Source organism: Podarcis filfolensis, assembly GCF_964270895.1.
Source record: "Podarcis filfolensis genome assembly, chromosome: 10".
NCBI lineage: Eukaryota > Metazoa > Chordata > Lepidosauria > Squamata > Lacertidae > Podarcis > Podarcis filfolensis.
In genome coordinates, this window is record NC_139612.1 from 33,528,694 (window position 1) to 33,546,693 (window position 18,000).

The following is an 18,000-nucleotide window of genomic DNA, read 5'->3' on the forward strand; positions in this document are numbered from 1 at the left end:
CTCTCCCTGCGTGGAAGTCTTCTGCGCAGGGAGGGCGTGGGTAGCGGAGGACCTGTGCTCTCCCCACTGGTGTCCAGTGAAGAGTCCCGGAGCCTGCTCTCTGCTTCCCCCATTGGCCCCCCTCTATCCCTGGTGTAGCGCTGATATTCTTCCCCAACAGGAGACTTGCCTCTCTCCCTGCTTGGCTCCTCTCCAGCATTGTTGTGGGGCCTCGCCTCCTCCTCTAGTTCCGATGGCAGTTCCCTGACATAGACCAATAACAAACCTTAGTAACAGCTTGTGGTGAGACTCTGGAGAGTTTACCTCGAGTCTTGTGTTTGGATGACACACTAAGCCAAGGATAGGGAACACGTGGTATCCAGATGGTAACTCTGTACCTCCCATCATCTCTGACCTTGGCTATGCTGGCTGGGGCTGATGGGATCGTAGTACAACACATCTGGAGGATTACAGGTTCTCCATCCCTGCACTAAGCCAAGCCAGGCTTCACTGAGCATAGCAAAGATGCAAAACAACTAGAGATGCAAATCAGCTTCTATCTGCTCTCCAGGATATCACACCACCATGTTAGCATGATGTGTGAAAGGGCCAAAGAGAATAGAAAGTATAAAACAAGTTAAACCACAGACCTTTTGAGAAAGTTGTTAGAAATTTCTTCCTGCCTCTCATTTGTATGAGTTTCAAGTGGATTGAACTGGGCTTTCATTCTCGCCCACAAGTAAGAGCACCTACTGATGCAGTGAGCAAGATACTGGTGTGTTGAAACAACTAAGTGATGCTGCTAGTGTGGATCCCTGTGTGGCAGTGAAAGCTTCTCTCTCTTTTCAAGAATCATGGGGCATGGAAAGGGATCAGCAAGTCCTGGAATTAGCTGCTGCTGGAGACACCCTATTGCTTTCTTCTAGATTCCAAGTCAGGCAGAGGGATACAATAATAAACATATTTCTTTTAAGAGGCTAATGTGTAAATCAACTACAATGGATGCCATTCTCAAAGTTGCAGCCACATATGTGGAGGCAGAAAAAACTTTCTTATTCCCATTTCAGAATTTACAAAAGATCACAGTAGAAGTGATATGCTTACTTGTAGATCAGATGCTTTCCACCTTCATTTGGGTTGCGTTTTCCCCTCCCCCATGTAACTTTTGCAGAGAAAACTGCTTCTGTTTGGATGGAGCTGTCTACTGCCATGGAAACAGAACAATCTTCTGCAAAGGACCAATGCTGAGATTGCTCTGCCTATTTTCTGGCAGCATTTCCCACTAAAGTCTCTATGAAGAGCTTCAGTGGCTTCCTGTTATAGCTTGTAAATTGAATGTGTTGCTTCCCTACATAGAAAGGGCTAATGATCAAGTACTATTATTAATTGTTTCTATCTATATAGTAAAAAAGTGGGAATATCACTGTGCAGCCTCCATTCAGGATTCATAGTGCCACATCATATTCCTGGATTTGCACATGAAACCAGTCACTCAAACCAATATTTGCTTCCTGGATCAAATTGTATGATGGATAGTAAGACTCCTCCAAGTCAAGTATGCTTTAAATCAGGAATAGGCAACCTCAGCCCTCCAAATGTTTTGGGACTACAACTCCCATCATCCCTAGCTAACAGAGCCAGTGGTCAGGGATGATGGGAGTTGTAGTCCTAAAACATCTGGAGGGGCGAGTTTGCCTATGCCTGCTTTAAATGCTTCTGGTCTTCTTCCTCGTTACCTTGTAGCTTTGAAGCACAGAAGTTCAATAATCCGGGCTCTCACTTCTGCTGTCTGTTGTTTCTCTTTTCAATCTACAAAGATAAATGACACTCTAAAATAACTAACACAGGGTGACATTGAGCCATAATAAATATAGGGACCAGCCATTCTAGCAGAGTAGACCCAAAGGCACATGAAGCCACTATGCTGTAGTAGATTACATAACTGTTCTTAGGTTATGGAATAATTTGCATATTTCTGACTTAGTGTGCTAATTAAAAAGAAGCCAATAGTTTGTCCCTGTAGCAATTCTAAACCTTTTAACTCCAAGATTCATTTGTAAACCTTGAATAACCAGCCAAATAGCTTTAGTGCAGAAGACATCTGGCTTGGTAGCCCTTTAATGCTTTCATTTAATCCTATTTGGAGTACCTTTAATTTATACCATGAAAAATAAGTATTATATTTTGTCTCCATTGTAAGGTTATGCTACAACTGTCCATATCCTTGTTTCTTTGCGACTGAATGTCATCCTAAGAGACTGAAAAGTCTAAAGCTTATGCAGAATGTCATGCTTTGCAGATTAATTAGAGCACTAGTTCAGGAGCATGTTGCAGGATCTGAATTAGCTTCTGATAAGTTTCCAGCTGGAATTCAAAGTGGTGGTTTTATAGCTTTCTCAGTTGTAAATGACATGGGATTAGTCAGATGGAAAGCCACCTCAATCTTATTTTCCTCTCTGGGTGCAGCTGCAGTAGGGGATGGATTTGCAGTTGATACAAACTGAAGGGGAATGTTTTGTGTCACAAGGCTTTTTCCTCCTGAAAGAAGATTCATTAGTTTCCTTTTAAGACAACTGCAAATATACGTTAAGACAGGCTTTACAACACAATCACATGTCCCTCCCCCCCTCCCCCGTCTCTAGAGTTGTATAGATTGAAAGCTTTCAGGCCATTCCAAAATGTTATTTTTAAAAGAGTGAAATTGGAGCACTGGCTTGACATTCAAGCACCTTAAATCCTCTTATCCTTAGAACACTACGTGAAATCAGCCATTTAAGCTTCAAGTTTCCAAATCTCAGGTACTTTTTCTGGTTTCTGAAACACTGTGGGAAGGGGTAGGGATTAATTGAACCCCAGTGCGGGCATGTTTACTGGATTCACATATACCACATGCAGTTGTCTCTAGTGCTCCTATGTAAACATGGTCACAAAACAAAAATAATTCAGTAGCAAAAACCTTTGTATCAGCTTGATTACAGGATTTAATTTGTGTCGAGGAAAATAGCAGGATCTCGAAATTAGATTGAGCTCTAAAGAGTATTAAGGATTCACTTAATAAAGTTTGAAACAGAATAAAATATCGCTGCCTCAGCCAATTAAGTACAGCTATTTAACTCATACTTTACTACAATGGAATCTTCTCCTCACATCACAATGGATATTTGTTGAAAAGTGACTAAGCTGTGCCATGTGATGGGGTCCTTCAGATAGTCCTTATCCCTCTCTGTACCGTTCCACACCCTATGGGTCACAAGGTAAGAAAATGAGCACATGTCTTCACCATTTTCACTGGAATTAAACCAAACATGGATTGGCAGCTGCCATCACCCACTGATTTCTGAGTAGCAAGACCGTCCAATATTGCTGGGAGGAAAGAAAACATCTGAATAGAAAACAGAGTCACAGAATCATAGAATCTTAGGAGTTGGAAGGGACCACGAAAGTCATCTAGTCCAACCCCCTGCAATGCAGGAATCTCAACGAAAGCATCCATGACAGATGGCCATTCAACCTCTGCTTTGAAAACCTCCATGGAAGGACAGTCCACAACCTCGGTTCCATGGTCAAACAGCTCTTACTGTCAGAAAGTTCTTCCTGATGTTTAGTCGGAATCTCATTTCTTGCAACTTGAATCCATTGCTTTGAGCCATACTCCCCAGAGCAGGAGAAAACAGGCTTGCTCCATCTTCTATGTGCCAGCCCTTTAGATATTTGAAGGTGGCTATCATAGCTCCTCTCATCAGTCTCCTCTTTTCCAGCTAAACATACCCAGCTCTCTCAACCGTTTCTTATAAGGCTTGGTTTCCAGACCCTTTATCATCTTGGTTGCTCTCCTCTGCAAAATGCTGGAGGGGCTGCACTTCAATTGGAACACATTTCCACATGTGGTGGGACTGTAAGAAACCAGAGGATTTCTGAAACATAACTTTCTTGGAAATTGAAAAAAAACGTAATTTGTTTATGGACCAAAATGTGGATTTACTGAATGAGGACCTAATAAGATATTTTATCACTGCAGTTGGGGTAATCATAGCCAGGATCTCGAAAGAGCTATCAGGAGGCACATTAGAGGCATGGTACCACCAAGTGTGGTGTATAGTGTTTAGGAAAATATTTCCCAGATCTCCTGAACTGAATATCCTGCTTTCATTTTAGTTTTAATGGTTTTTAACTGTTATGCTGTTTTAATGAGCTTCCGTATTTTATATTTTAATTATGGATATTTTAATGTAGTTGTATTTTAATTACAGGTAACTGTATTCTTGGTTTTATTCTTGTTATTTTGTTCTTGGATTTTATTTGTCTGTGAACCGCCCTGGTATTTGTTCTTGAAATGAAAGATGGGATAACATAATAAAACAGGCCAACACTTGCATGCAGAGTAAACATCCATAGTTTAATGCTATAGTTTAATATATAACAGTTTAATACTACATAATTAAAAATGAAATTTGGTTAAGAAAAGTCTCTAACATTAAATTGCATATTTCACATAACAAGCTTACCAAGGTTTTTTACTGAATAAAAATAATAAATCTCTTCAGCATCAATATAATCTGTATTTCAAAGGCACAATTTAAAGACATAATATTAGTGGGATGATAAAAAAAGTAAGCATTAAGATCAAATAAGCTGTTCTCTACCTTTTTAGTAAAAGCAAACCAACACCCAACCAAAATAATGGCAGATCATAACAATGGAATATATGCAAACCATATACCCGTCAACCAAGGCATTTATTTATTTATTTTAAAACATTTTTATAACCTCTCTCTCTCTTTCTCTCTCTCTCTCTCTCTCTCTCTCTCTATATATATATATATATATATATAAAATCTCAAAGTGGTATACAACTGAGTTAAAACATAACAGATGAGATCATATAAAATTACAACCATTTCCAGTAATCACAATAAAACAAATCTTCAGCAGGTGTTGTCATGTGCTGTCAATGTAACAACCACTACCACAATCAGGAAAGCACACGGGTGAAGAAGTAAAATATACAATGAGTTCTAGAAAAAGCTAAGAAATCGATGTGTTTTCAAAACGTCATTTTATAAAAGTACAATGCTTCATTTAGAACTCACTTTTCAGATAAAATTTGCAGTTAACAAGAAATGTAGCTACTGCTATGAGATGCATGTCAGTCTTACCATGGGCAACTTCTAAAATGTCATGAGAGCACATCTGCATATAACTTTCCATGCTATTGGGTTTGTACTTAAGAAAAAACATAGGAAGCACCTGGGAAAACCACTGAAAGAGTTGTTGATACATTTTGTAGTGTGATCTGTCAGAAACTGGTAGGGAATTGCAACAGTATCAGCCTTTCTGGTAATAAGCCTTTAAAAGCACTTCTAAATCTATAGAGACTTACTAGAAGCAGTCTTTGTATAGTGGTTGCATACAATCACTTAAAAAAATTAACTATATTGATCAAACCTGTAACTTCCTCTCTCATATCTCCTTTTACTCAGTTCCGATTTAACAAAACACACAGTTTCCTTATCTAGGATGTAGTCTTAATAAGAGTTTTCAGAGGCAGGAAAATATTCTGAATTTGTACCAAAACACAGCTTTCATATTAAGAATATTCAGAGTATATAAGTGTAAAGTTCAAAAGAGATGAACAAACAACATTCTAAAAAATTACTGAAATATCTTCAGACTATTCAGGCTAATTTGAGACACTTTCATGCAAGACGTTAACATGTTTCAAATTCTGGTAGTGCTTCCCACCTAGACGTTTACACTAAATACCCCAGGGGTTCCTTAATGTGTTAACAAAATCTTCATCATCCAAAATTCCAATACTTAATCCTTCATAATAGTCCTCAAACTCACAGAATGACACTTCATTAGCATTGCTGCAGGCATCCTCCAGAGTTTCCAGAAATGAAGATCTAATTTCTTCTTCTGTTGCATCACCTGTTAAAATATTGCTTATTATTAAAGACGTTGGCAGGGATGCCAAGAGAACAGAAAAATAGACAAAATCAAAATCCATGTGTCATTGTTATTAAAAGTACGATAAGAATTTAACATAAAGGGATTTCTTAAGTGAAAATTGCAGGAGGCAAACCAAGGCAGGAGAAGGTCAAAGGGAATTTTATCTCAGATTTTTTAGTCTTTCATTATCCCAATCTATAGATATGAATGAGGAAATTAAACAAAGCAATCTTGTTCTATAGTATGGATTTGAACAATTATTAATAAATATACACAGAATAGTGGCTTGGAAGTTACCAGCCATCATTGCTATGTCCATGATATAACCATTTTTCAAACCCATTTTTACACCATATTTTTTCTAAATTAAATAAACCAAGAAAGTAAGAAAGAATCACTACCTTGTTTTCAGTATCACAATGATTATAATCAATACTCATATTCATATTTCAGACAATATTTTCAAGTTCAATTATGACAAATTAAACCTTAGTTGCTGTTAAAAGAACTGGAGCAGGATAGTCCATTTTTTGAGTCAGTTGGTAACTTTATTATCAAAATGTAAGGCAAGCCATTCAAATAAGTTGTGAATTGTTGACAAGAAGATGCTAGCTCCCCTCTTTCCCACATTCCCAAAGTGTGACTAAAATGGGTCAGAAAGCAATGTGCAAGGCATCTACTCCTATCAATCACTATCAACCAAAAGCAAAAAGCTTTGAGCCCTTCTCCCTGAGTTGTTACATCAGTATTGAGGGGGCTGGGAATTCGATCACAGTTTCTGTATACTTTGTGAGCCTTCTTCATACCTTTTCAGACTATACGATTGACACAGCATTGACCACTCGCCTTGGGATGAATGAGCACATGTTAATTTTTTGTCACGTGTTCAGCAGAGTTCATTACAGCTTATTGTGGTACCAAAAGGTTGTAATGGTATCTGTTCAAAGATATGTACGTGGAAATCTGGTACTTAATCAAAACAAATATTTTTTTCCCTAATGGACAAACTTAAGGTAAAGGTAAAGGGACCCCTGACCACTAGGTCCAGTCGTAACCGACTCTGGGGTTGCGGTGCTCATCTCGCTTTCTTGGCCGAGGGAGCCGGCGTACAGCTTCCGGGTCATGTGGCCAGCATGACTAAGCCGCTTCTGGCGAACCAGAGCAGCGCACAGAAACACCGTTTACCTTCCCGCCGGAGCAGTACCTATTTATCTACTTGCATTTTGACGTGCTTTCAAACTGCTAGGTTGGCAGGAGCAGGGACCAAGCAACGGAAGCTCACCCCATCGCGGGGATTCGAACCACTGACCTTCTGATCGGCAAGTCCTAGGCTCTGTGGTTTACCCCACAGCGCCACCCACGTCCCAATGGACAAACTTAGGCATCCACAAATAGCCTTTGTGACCAGTCATTAATTGTTGTAACCTCAGTCCCTCCCATCCTGTAGCACATCTTAGAAGTCCTAAGGGAGCACCAGCCTCTTATCCCAGTTAGGCCAAGAGAATGCAGTTGTGGCAAAAAAAAAAAAAAAGACATCGTCCTTTCACTTTGTGTTGTTGGGCTAGTCAGAAGAAGTGGGATAGATAATACGATGTTGATAACAAGACAAATCAACAATTACTTTCTTGTACATTAATTACCTGCTACGACTTGAGGATGTTTTATAGCACAATAACATTTCTTGATATCTGTCATAGGAACACTGCCAGTTTTGTTATAATCCAGCTTCATATAAGCCTGAAACAAAGACAACGGTCAGAAAAGAGCAAGGAAGAGAAACACAGATTATGCTCACATACACCTGGCATCTTGAATGATAAGAATTAATTGGTTGGTTTGACCTTAAAAAGACAGAGTATTCATTTTTTAAAAAAAACAAAAACCCATAAGTAAAGAAATCATCTTAGTTGTGAACCTACACCCCCACGTTGGATATGGAGAAAGATAAAAAATGGAATAGTAAAGTAAATAGCTGGGTGTGCTTAACTACACACACTTTGCTGGAAGCAAGCATTTTATTTTATTTATTTATTAAAATATTTTTATACCACTTTTAAAAAAATGTATGCAAGTGGCCTACAATTTAAAACAGTAACTTTTGTAACTGGTATCAGGAAAGCAGGCTGTTTAATGACTTTTAGGTCAAAATATAAATTGTCTCCAATGTTATTCCTACTCAAAGACTAAGCCCATTGAAATTAATAGACCTGACTAACTTAAGTACATCAGTGTAACTTACTTGGATCCAAGTCAGGTATTTCATGCCCACAAGTCTGTTTAGGGTGAAGGGTTTTGTTTTGTTTTTTAGATTTTTTTTGGTCAACACTGCCAATTCATTAACACTTTTTTCTGCCTGATGCATAAAGCATTTTCTCACTGACTCACTCATTTTCTCACCAACTGACAAATTTTATTCAAATGACCTAGAAAGAAAATTCCTCTTTCCTTCACATCCGTTGCCAAAGAAAAGAAAAAAAGATTGGTACTGTTCAAAACAGTTCTATTTTCACAAAGTGAAATGCCTAACGGATTCAAGGACCATAGGATTAAATACCAGGAATGATACCTTTATTCTAGCATGCAAAACAGACGGGCAGGTGAAAGACTATTTTGCAGTGCATGCCTTTAATTTGTTTTGATATTTGCAGTGCATTATTGTGGCACACGTAACCAATTTCTGGCCTTAAGGAGTCACATTTTGTGGGGTTATGCATGCAAAAAGTGCAAAAGAGAGGAAGAGAGACTGAAAGAGAGCAAAGACAGAGAAACAAATTACAAACTGAAATGCTTGTCAGGGAACTGCCATCAGCTCAGGGGTGAGAGAGGAAAAGCCGGATGGATTACAGAGAGCCCCCAAAGATCATGGGAAGCAGCACCTCCTCAGCGGAGGAGAGTAACCACGCCTCCAGTAGAGAGGAGCTGCAGGGCTCGGGGGAGGCGAGGTGGTGCCAGGACACCTTGCCAGAGCAAAGCGGGGAGGAGAGAGGTCCTCCGTTACCCATGCCCTCCTTGCGCAGTAGGCTTCCATGCAGAGAGGGGAAGCACAGACTGGGCGTCAAGAAACTACTCTGCTGGGGAAGGTTTAAGGACCGCCCACTCTCAGATTCTGCCAGTGAATGAGCAAGCCATGGAAGAGTGGCACTCTGCATGGTGAAGGTTTTTTGGCACCAATAACAAGGCTTTACAGCTGACCAGGGAGGAATTTGCCTGATTGCTCTCGAGTAACCCCCTGATAACATTACAATGCTTATAATAAATATTAAGAAGGGTGGTATAGAAATGCTTTAAGTAAATGAAATCATGATTAGTTTTTTAATAATGACACAATCTGGAAATATTTATCAGAAAACTTATACAGTATTCCTCTTTTACAGATGGTAAGAAACAAATTTTAGTACCTTGTCCAGTCTCAACCCATCCCTGCCCCCAAAAGGAGTACAGAATAAAATCATATGAGTAAAATTTGTATCAACACTTGCAGAATTCTGGTTGTAGTTTCAAAGGTATTGATTTGTTGTTCCAGAAAAGTCAACGGGGCAAGTCAATTATTATAAAGGCAACAAGAACTGTTAAATGACAAACCAGAGGAAGCAAACTTTTCTTCAAAACACATAGTGATTAATGATCCAATAATGATATATATTGGATAGGTAAAGGTAAAGGTACCCCTGCCCGTACGGGCCAGTCTTGACAGACTCTAGGGTTGTGTGCTCATCTCACTCTATAGGCCGGGAGCCAGCGCTGTCCGCAGACACTTCCGGGTCACGTGGCCAGCGTGACAAGCTGCATCTGGCGAGCCAGTGCAGCACACGGAACACCGTTTACCTTCCCGCTGGTAAGCGGTCCCTATTTATCTACTTGCACCCGGGGGTGCTTTCGAACTGCTAGGTTGGCAGGCGCTGGGACCGAATTACGGGAGCACACCCCGCCGCGGGGATTCGAACCGCCGACCATGCAATCGGCAAGTCCTAGGCGCTGAGGTTTTACCCACAGCGCCACCCGCATCCCTCTAGATAGCATTTAACCATAAAGCAATAAGCAAATCAGTACTTCTTAGTTATCTGTAGATAAACTTCTTGTTGTTTAGTCGTTTAGTCGTGTCCGACTCTTCGTGACCCCATGGACCAGAGCACGCCAGGCACTCCTGTCTTCCACTGCCTCCCGGAGTTTCTGCAAATTCATGTTGGTAGTTTCAAGAACACTGTCCAACCATCTCATCCTCTGTTTTCCCCTTCTCCTTGTGCCCTCAATCTTTCCCAACATCAGGGTCTTTTCCAGGGAGTCCTCTCTTCTCATGAGGTGGCCAAAGTACTGGAGCCTCAGCTTCAGGATCTGTCCTTCCAGTGAGCACTCAGGGCTGATTTCCTTCAGGATGGATAGGTTTGATCTTCTTGCAGTCCATGGGACTCTCAAGAGTCTCCTCCAGCACTACATTTCAAAAGCATCAATTCTTCAGCGATCAGCCTTCTTTATGGTCCAGCTCTCACTTCCATACATAACTACTGGGAAAACCATAGCTTTAACTATACAGAACTTTGTCGCAAGGTGATGTCTCGGCTTTTTAGCTGTCTAGGTTTCTCATTGCTTTTCTCCCAAGAAGCAGGCGTCTTTTAATTTTGTGGCTGCTGTCATCAACTGCAATGATCATGGAGCCCAAGAAGGTAAAATCTCTCACTACTTCCATTTCTTCCCCTTCTATTTGCCAGAATGTAATGGGACCAGTGGCCATGATCTTAGTTTTTTTGATGTTGAGCTTCAGACCATATTTTGCACTCTTCTCTTTCACTGTCATTAAGAGGTTCTTTAATTCCTCCTCACTTTCTGCCATCAAAGTTGTGTCATCTGCATATCTGAGGTTGTTGATATTTCTTCCAGCAATCTTAATTCTGGCTTGGGATTCATTCAGTCCAGCCTTTCGTATGATGTATTCTGCGTATAAGTTAAATTAGCAGGGAGACAATATACAGCCTTGTCGTACCCCATTCCCAATTTTGAACCAATCAGTTGTTCCATAGCCAGTTCTAACTGTTGTTTCTTGTCCCACATAGAGATTTCTCAGAAGACAGATAAGGTGGTCAGGCATTCCCATTTCTTTAAGAACTCCCCATAGTCTGCTGTGATCCACACAGATATGTAGATAAACTACATATATGTATATATTTAAAACCCACTTACTTTTCTCACAAATGCTTTCCTATATTCATTCATTTCACCAAGGATGGCACGAGTAAACTCAGCATAATCAACTTCATCATTTCTGTTGTCATTAAGCATTAACCACAAAGATTCAAACTCCTAAAATTAAAGAATTTTGTGTCAAATAAGTTGCAATTCAGCACATAGCCTAACACTAACACATAACGCAACAATGGCAGAGGCCAAGTTTTTATTTATTAAACTTCTATCCAACTCCTCATCCCAAAGAATTACAGGGCAGCAAACAGGTGACAAAACAATAAAAAAACATATTTAAAACAATTTCAATATAGATGCAGACTTCAAGATTAAGTGTTTTAATTTTAACATGGCACAGTAGAAGCAAATTGTATTTTCCAAGTAAACCAGATGTAAGGTGCAGACTATTTGTCCTTGGTTATAATGGAAGATATATTTTCACCTTAACATGCATGATGAAAAAGCCCTTTTGGCTGCAATTTTGTTAACCTAATGGTATTTAAATTAAAATCTGACCCCAAGTTTGCCATGAGAGCAAGCTAACATAATCTCATATCAGGAAATAGTAAATGGTATTTTAGGAAGAGATCTCACAACTATTGCCTATGACATCCCTAGGAAATGTCTTTCTCAAGTGACAGCCACTTTCCTAAAAAAAAATAGGTCTTTGATTAAGTACCACAACCTCTAGATAATGATAATATTAATTTCTAAATCACATCTGCTTTCAGCCAGTATCTCCACCATGGAAGGTATACATCAGAATACTATTTTCCCATTGTCTGGTCTAGTCCAAATTTACAAGTGGCAACTAATGACCTACAGCAATGTTCCAGTTATCAGTGACCTGGAGAAATGTAGTTTCCCCACGGTGCTTATGTACAGCTATCAGGCCCTTGGAAACTAAAATGTTCAAAGTTCCTGGCACCAGAAATTCTGAGATATGTGTTTTCCTTGGAATCTGGCATCCACATTAATGGTGTCAAGCATATTAATGATGTCCAGGCAACAGCACTGTTGGGGTGGGAGAGAGAAGAGACCAACCAGCCTCTCTGTCACCTTAGAAGCCTCTACAGTAGCAATGAGGGAAGTGGGTGGGAGGGAGATTGTCTCTGACTTGTCTTGAGCTAGATAAACTATGAGGTTTGGAATAGATTACTACTGACAACCAGCCTGACCTCTCATACTTGCTTGAAACAAGAATTCCACAAGAACTCTGCCTCCCAGAAGTAAAATTTGAAAAGGAGGGTGTGTATGTCAGCATAAAAATCAAAGTCCATGTTCCATAAAAATATGTTAAATGTTGATTCCAAGCAACTTATTTTATACAGAGCTAGAGAAGGCAAGCTTTTATATTTTCCTTTTGCTTTCTAAGTTACCTGTTCTGCTGATGCCAACTCCATGTTCTCTAAATAAAAATACATTTAACTGTTCTAGACTGGTACAGGGAAGCTGCTTTCTACCCTGGGAAAGAAACAATCCATAGAGGGTTGGTGGCAGCAATTTACCTCTGAGATATACCCAGCGTAGTTTTTTAGATGGAACATACTAGGCTGTTTGCAGATGGGGATCAGTAGATTCCCTCAGAAGAGTGGGTTCATGACAGCATACCTTTTCAGAAATGTCTAAATGAAACACTTTCAGTGCTTGTTTGAAGTCTGCTTTTGTAAGAATTCCATGTTGTTTCTTTTCTAGCTCCCGGAAGTACTTTCCTAATCTTGTAATTGTACGAACTCCTCTTTTACTTAGTTTTTCTCTTAGCCTGTCTGGAAAAGAAAGGTAAAAGCAGGGAACATTTTAATATTGTCTATTCTGACTTATAATTATTTTCCAAGGTCTTAGGCAGAGGACTTTGAAAGTCCTGCTACATGAGATATTTTTCACTGAAGTTGCTGCGTATTTAACCCCAGACCTTGCGCATGCAAAAATATTTTATTCCACTGTGCTAAGAGATAACCTTAAATAAACAAATAAATGGATACATAACGGTTTTGCTTTGCATCAGTAAATAACTATATTTCTTAGTAACAACCTAAAGTCCATTTCTTCTGGACATGTAATAATGTTAATAAACTATTAACATTATTACATCTCGCAGAATAAAAGGACTTTAGGTTGTAACTAAGAATTATAGTTATTCACTGACACAAATGGAATAAAATGGAATAAATATCACCAGAAACATTTTTTTAAAAATCCAAGAACATGGAGAACATTATGAAATGAAAGTTACATAAGTTAATGTCGTTATGTTATGCTATAAAAACTGTTTGAATTGTAAATAGTTTGCTGAATGTGATGGTCAATTTACTTCTAACAGAGGCCTGGCAGATATAATGTATACAAAACCAATAGACAGCTATATTTGTATAGTTACTAAAGAGGTGATTGTGTCTTGTGAAATTTTCCATTATGTCTGCTGGGACCAGAGACTGTTACATTTACATGGGTCAACAGAATAAAAAAGGCCACGCTGTAACAGACCATTTAATGGACGTTCCATTTGAACTCACTGGTCCTTAATTAAAGGCCAATGGCATGTCAGAGAGACCCTTTTGATTGGTTAAAGGAGTCTGACAGGAAAGAATAAAAGGGCAGACACAGCACTGCTGTGGGAGAGTCTGGAATCAGAGTCTGAGAGAAGACAAAAAAGAGAGTATGAAAAGAATGGGAGCTGAAGAAGCCCCTGCTGTCAAGAGGAATCAGCTGGAGGCGTGAGAAGTCCTAGTGGCAGCATGTAGTTGTCCAGGGAGAAGCAGCCAGGACACCATGGCTGAAATTCTTAAAAAGTCTGCAGAGAAAGAAAGAGTAAAACAGCAGTGCTCTAAAATAACAGTACCCAGATTTGTCAGCTGTTGACAAGTGTCCGTGTTGGATACACTGGGTTTCCACAGCTTCACTTGTATATAAAAACAGAGGTTTAGCTATCAACCCTTTTAAAAACTGAATGCCACCCATTCAGTCAGAATGTTTTCAAAATCTTCTAAGAGCATGTACTGTAGGCTTAGGCATGAGAAGGGACAGCACCACTAGATGAACTTTAAACTAAGATTGTTGGTTTATTCAAGGGATGCTATTTGCAGAAAGGGATACACTGGGGTCTTAAAGGCATTTGTTAACAGTTCTGTTAACAGTTTCTGAAGACTCAAGAGACGCCGTTGTTGACAACAACCTCCGAGCGCCTTTCACTGGAGATAAAATTCCTTAAGATTCCACCCCAATCAAATACGCACACAACCCAGTCCAGGTATTGGGAACAATCTACATCTACAACCAAAAGTTCCTCTGGTTGTACAGTCAACTAGCAATTTAGGCACATTTAACTTGTGCAAATTTATCTTTATGTGCTTGGCTGAAAAAAAAATTAAAGGGTATGGGCATCTGGGTGGAGAAAAACGTTGGCAATCGTACCCACCATTGCACTCACCTTGGGAGAGCGTTTGGCGGTGTAGAGAGAGGGTGTTTTGGCTAAACATGATTTTGGCTTTATGCACCAACCCCAGAATATAATCTCAGCACAAATTGTATTTCTAGCTGCTTGGACAGTTTGGCTAACTTTACAAATTCACCTGTGCAACCTTCCTTTGGTAAAATCTATATACAGGACAGCGTCTTAGAACAACTCAGCACCTGGCTTACTACTGCTGATCCTTATTGGATAAGCATAACAACACACTTGAGTATTACATTATGGGCCTCAGTTTCCCCTCTTTATTGTCTGGTCTTATACCTCACACTGCCCTCATCAAATCACTAGCGCCCCACTCCTCAACTGTCAAAACCTAGTTAACACCCATATGAATGGAACCTCAATCATTCTGCTATCACCTAGATCAATCAGACTGGATTTACCTGATCCTGGCCCCACTTAATAAAACCTTGGAAGCAATAGGTCTCTTATCTCCTCTGCCAGAATCTGTCACCAAGATCTACTGTTACACAGGCTTACAACATCGTAACAGTACAAGGCCTCAAATCAGTTACAAACTATTTTCATTTCAAAACATGAACATAAACAAACATATATATACAGCTTTTCTCCACAGTGCTCAGGACACAGTGATTCCTGACCAGGTTGAATCCTTTATAAAGCCCTTGAGTTAACTGAGGAAAAGAACCTTGACCAAAGAGAAAACTTCAGGCGAAGTCCTCTGTAAAGCCTGAGTTAGCTAGAGAGAAAAGAAGATAAGGGTAACTGGCTACTGGCTTAGAATACAGAAGAGAACCAGAACAAGAAAAGAGATACCTCTTTAAAGCTAATATCTTTTAAATCTAGCATCTGACCTACAAATAATCCGGTTATATAATACTATAAACAAGTTTTAATAAGTAATTGCTTGACTTTTAAAATTAAGTCTCCAGCCTTTTCATCCCATGACTAAATCCAGTATTGTGTGTTATACTTTTTTTATAATTTAATGGTGGCAGACAGTGCTCCCCCCCCCCAGGGGTACTCAAGGGTACGCAGTACCGGCACCTCTTTTGTTGCTGTTCTTAAAAAGTGTGGCACTTACTATTACAACTTCACGGTGAGTACCGGCATGTTTTCCTAGAAAAAAATCACTGGTGGCAGCATAAATAAAAGGGATAAGATAAGCAGGTACATTCAGTTTATATGTAAAACCAGAAGTGATTCTAGCTGGCATTCTGCTCTTAATTGCTGTTTCCACTTTGGTTGGGTGGGGTAGCATGTATCCTTTTTATGTTATTGCAGGATGAGCACTTTAAGTCAATAACTTTTTGATATATTTTAATTTGGAATTATATGCTTTTTGAAAGAAATTGTAAGTTGCTATGAGACACGTTTTTTGTAGCAAGCAGCAAATAAATATTAATAATCAGGGCTTTTTCTGTGAAAGCACTCACCGGTACAAAGTACCAGACCTCCTTTTTTAATGGAAAACATAATAATAGTAATAGTAATAATAATAATAATAGTAATAAAGGTGGGATTTTATGCCTAGATATGTTAATATAGTTAAAAAGCAAAAACCATCCTTCCATGAAGGCACATGGTATGGGATATACAAACCTTGAACATTCCGTAAAATAATATTGTCTTCAGCTTCTTGTTTGATAGCATGTTCCTCATTTTCCACATTAAAATTCCTATAATATATTAATTCATTAGAACCACGCTACACGTAACAGAAGTTAACTTTCATAGATCTACTCAAATTATCACCTACAGGTATGCTAGGAAAAGGCAGTTATTTGTAATTTATAAAATGCTTTATAGTAACTGATCAAAATTCAGTATTTTTTGAAACCAATTTATTTAAATGCCATAAAGCACCCTTTCTTAGGTTGGCAAACCAGCCAAAGCTAGTATAAGTGCTCTTAAGTTACCTACACAACCTGGTCAACCAGAGCTTGATTCTTCAGAGGGAGTTCAACCCAATTCAAAATAAGTTGCATATTTCCACCCAGTTTAGAAGATTATCCAGCCACCACCCATCTTGTCATTTTAGCATCTTTACAATCCTTGCTTCTAATTACTACCTCTCTTCTAATTTGTCTCACTCACCTCCCAAAAATCCCACTATGATTTTACTGATGATCTCTAAACCTTAGGCCTGCTATGCTATCAGGGAAGTCCTAGAAGTACAGATCAAGGATTACAGGAATGCAAGTGGCATTTGTGGCAGCAGAAACCCTGGGTGGATCTACATTCGTGGTTTATAACATTAATAATGTGTTATTAAAATGTGACACCAGAGGGCACTGCAGAGCAACAAGCCACCAGCCATAGGGAAACAGTATGTTAAAGGTAAGGTGACGTTTTATAACAATGTATCTAATATTGTTACAATAACGTTTAAAAGATCAATGTAGATCCAGCCCCTAATAGTTTCTCCGTTCTTGTTCTGCTCCTTACTTCAGGGTTCCCTTTATCTTCAACAGAATAACTGCTGATTAATTCCCACCTTTTGAGGATATAACGCATTGCTTTTTTTTTTTTACAGAAAGTGTTTTGTTTTATAAAATGGATATGCTACAGCTGCAGTTTGAAGAGAAATTTGTGCTGTTTCTTTTCTCTTGCAGGGTCCAAGCAGCTAAAGGAGGGAAATGGCCTGAGGAGAAAGTATTAAGGAGCCCCTCACCACCCACAACAGATAAAATTTCACAGTTGCATTTTCTGAAAGAAAGCATAATAATGTATTAATGTAATATTTTAGTGCTGCCTGTATGTTTCCTCCATTTATCTGGAGCTTCATAAAGGGAAGGATTATGACCCTCCCACTTCCCCATCTTAGTAATTTCAGCTTCACAGTATCTGTCTAATCAGATATAACACTTATGCCCATCGAGATCCAGCAAAAACCCCAAATCTCCCAAGTCAACATAAACCTTTATTTGTGAACATATTTTCAAGACAAGAAATAAAATCTGACCCGTTAGACTAAATTCACTTACTTTAGAAAAGCTCTAGCAGTTTCATCAATATTTGTGACACGGATTGTAAATACTGGTTTCTGTTTCATACTTTCTGGAAGGGCAGGGTGTTGCACACTCAAAAAAGTTAGGTCTGCTCCCTGTCAGCAATAAAAGTGATTTACAATATTCCATATAATATAACTCACTCATCACTACTATCTTCATAAAAATGAACAATTTCACATATGTTTGTCTTATGCAAGCAGAGACACCAGTATTTTCTTCTTTCTTCTAAGCAGTTTATCTAATGTTCTCTAGCAATACTAGCAAAAATAGCTACTATTCAGTTAGAACTCTCAATCCTCAGCTGTCCTTGCTCATTCTGCCAACCAGCCACGCACAAGCTCCATTCCACCCAAATACCTTGTCTATTCCCACAGTGCCCCAAGTGCCTGCAGTAAGTTAGCTCTATTTCCTAACAATGCCCTCATTTAGTAACATGATTTTATCTGCTCC

The 18,000-nt window shown here is 39.1% G+C and overlaps 1 protein-coding gene across 2 annotated transcripts in view; it reads right to left on the reverse strand.

The window, feature by feature from the left end:
• Window positions 1–4,777: 4,777 nt before the first annotated feature.
• CAPS2 (calcyphosine 2) overlaps window positions 4,778–18,000 on the reverse strand; it is a 31,776-nt gene continuing 18,553 nt past the window's right edge. For both annotated transcript variants that reach the window (XM_083574529.1, XM_083574528.1), the window contains exons 14-19: window positions 17,524–17,642; window positions 16,139–16,215; window positions 12,718–12,872; window positions 11,107–11,226; window positions 7,572–7,668; window positions 4,778–5,910 (exon numbers count right to left, since the gene is read on the reverse strand). In XM_083574529.1, the coding sequence (XP_083430655.1) occupies window positions 5,735–5,910; window positions 7,572–7,668; window positions 11,107–11,226; window positions 12,718–12,872; window positions 16,139–16,215; window positions 17,524–17,642 (744 nt within the window). In that variant the 3' untranslated portion in view covers window positions 4,778–5,734. The remainder of the gene's footprint in view (window positions 5,911–7,571; window positions 7,669–11,106; window positions 11,227–12,717; window positions 12,873–16,138; window positions 16,216–17,523; window positions 17,643–18,000) is intronic.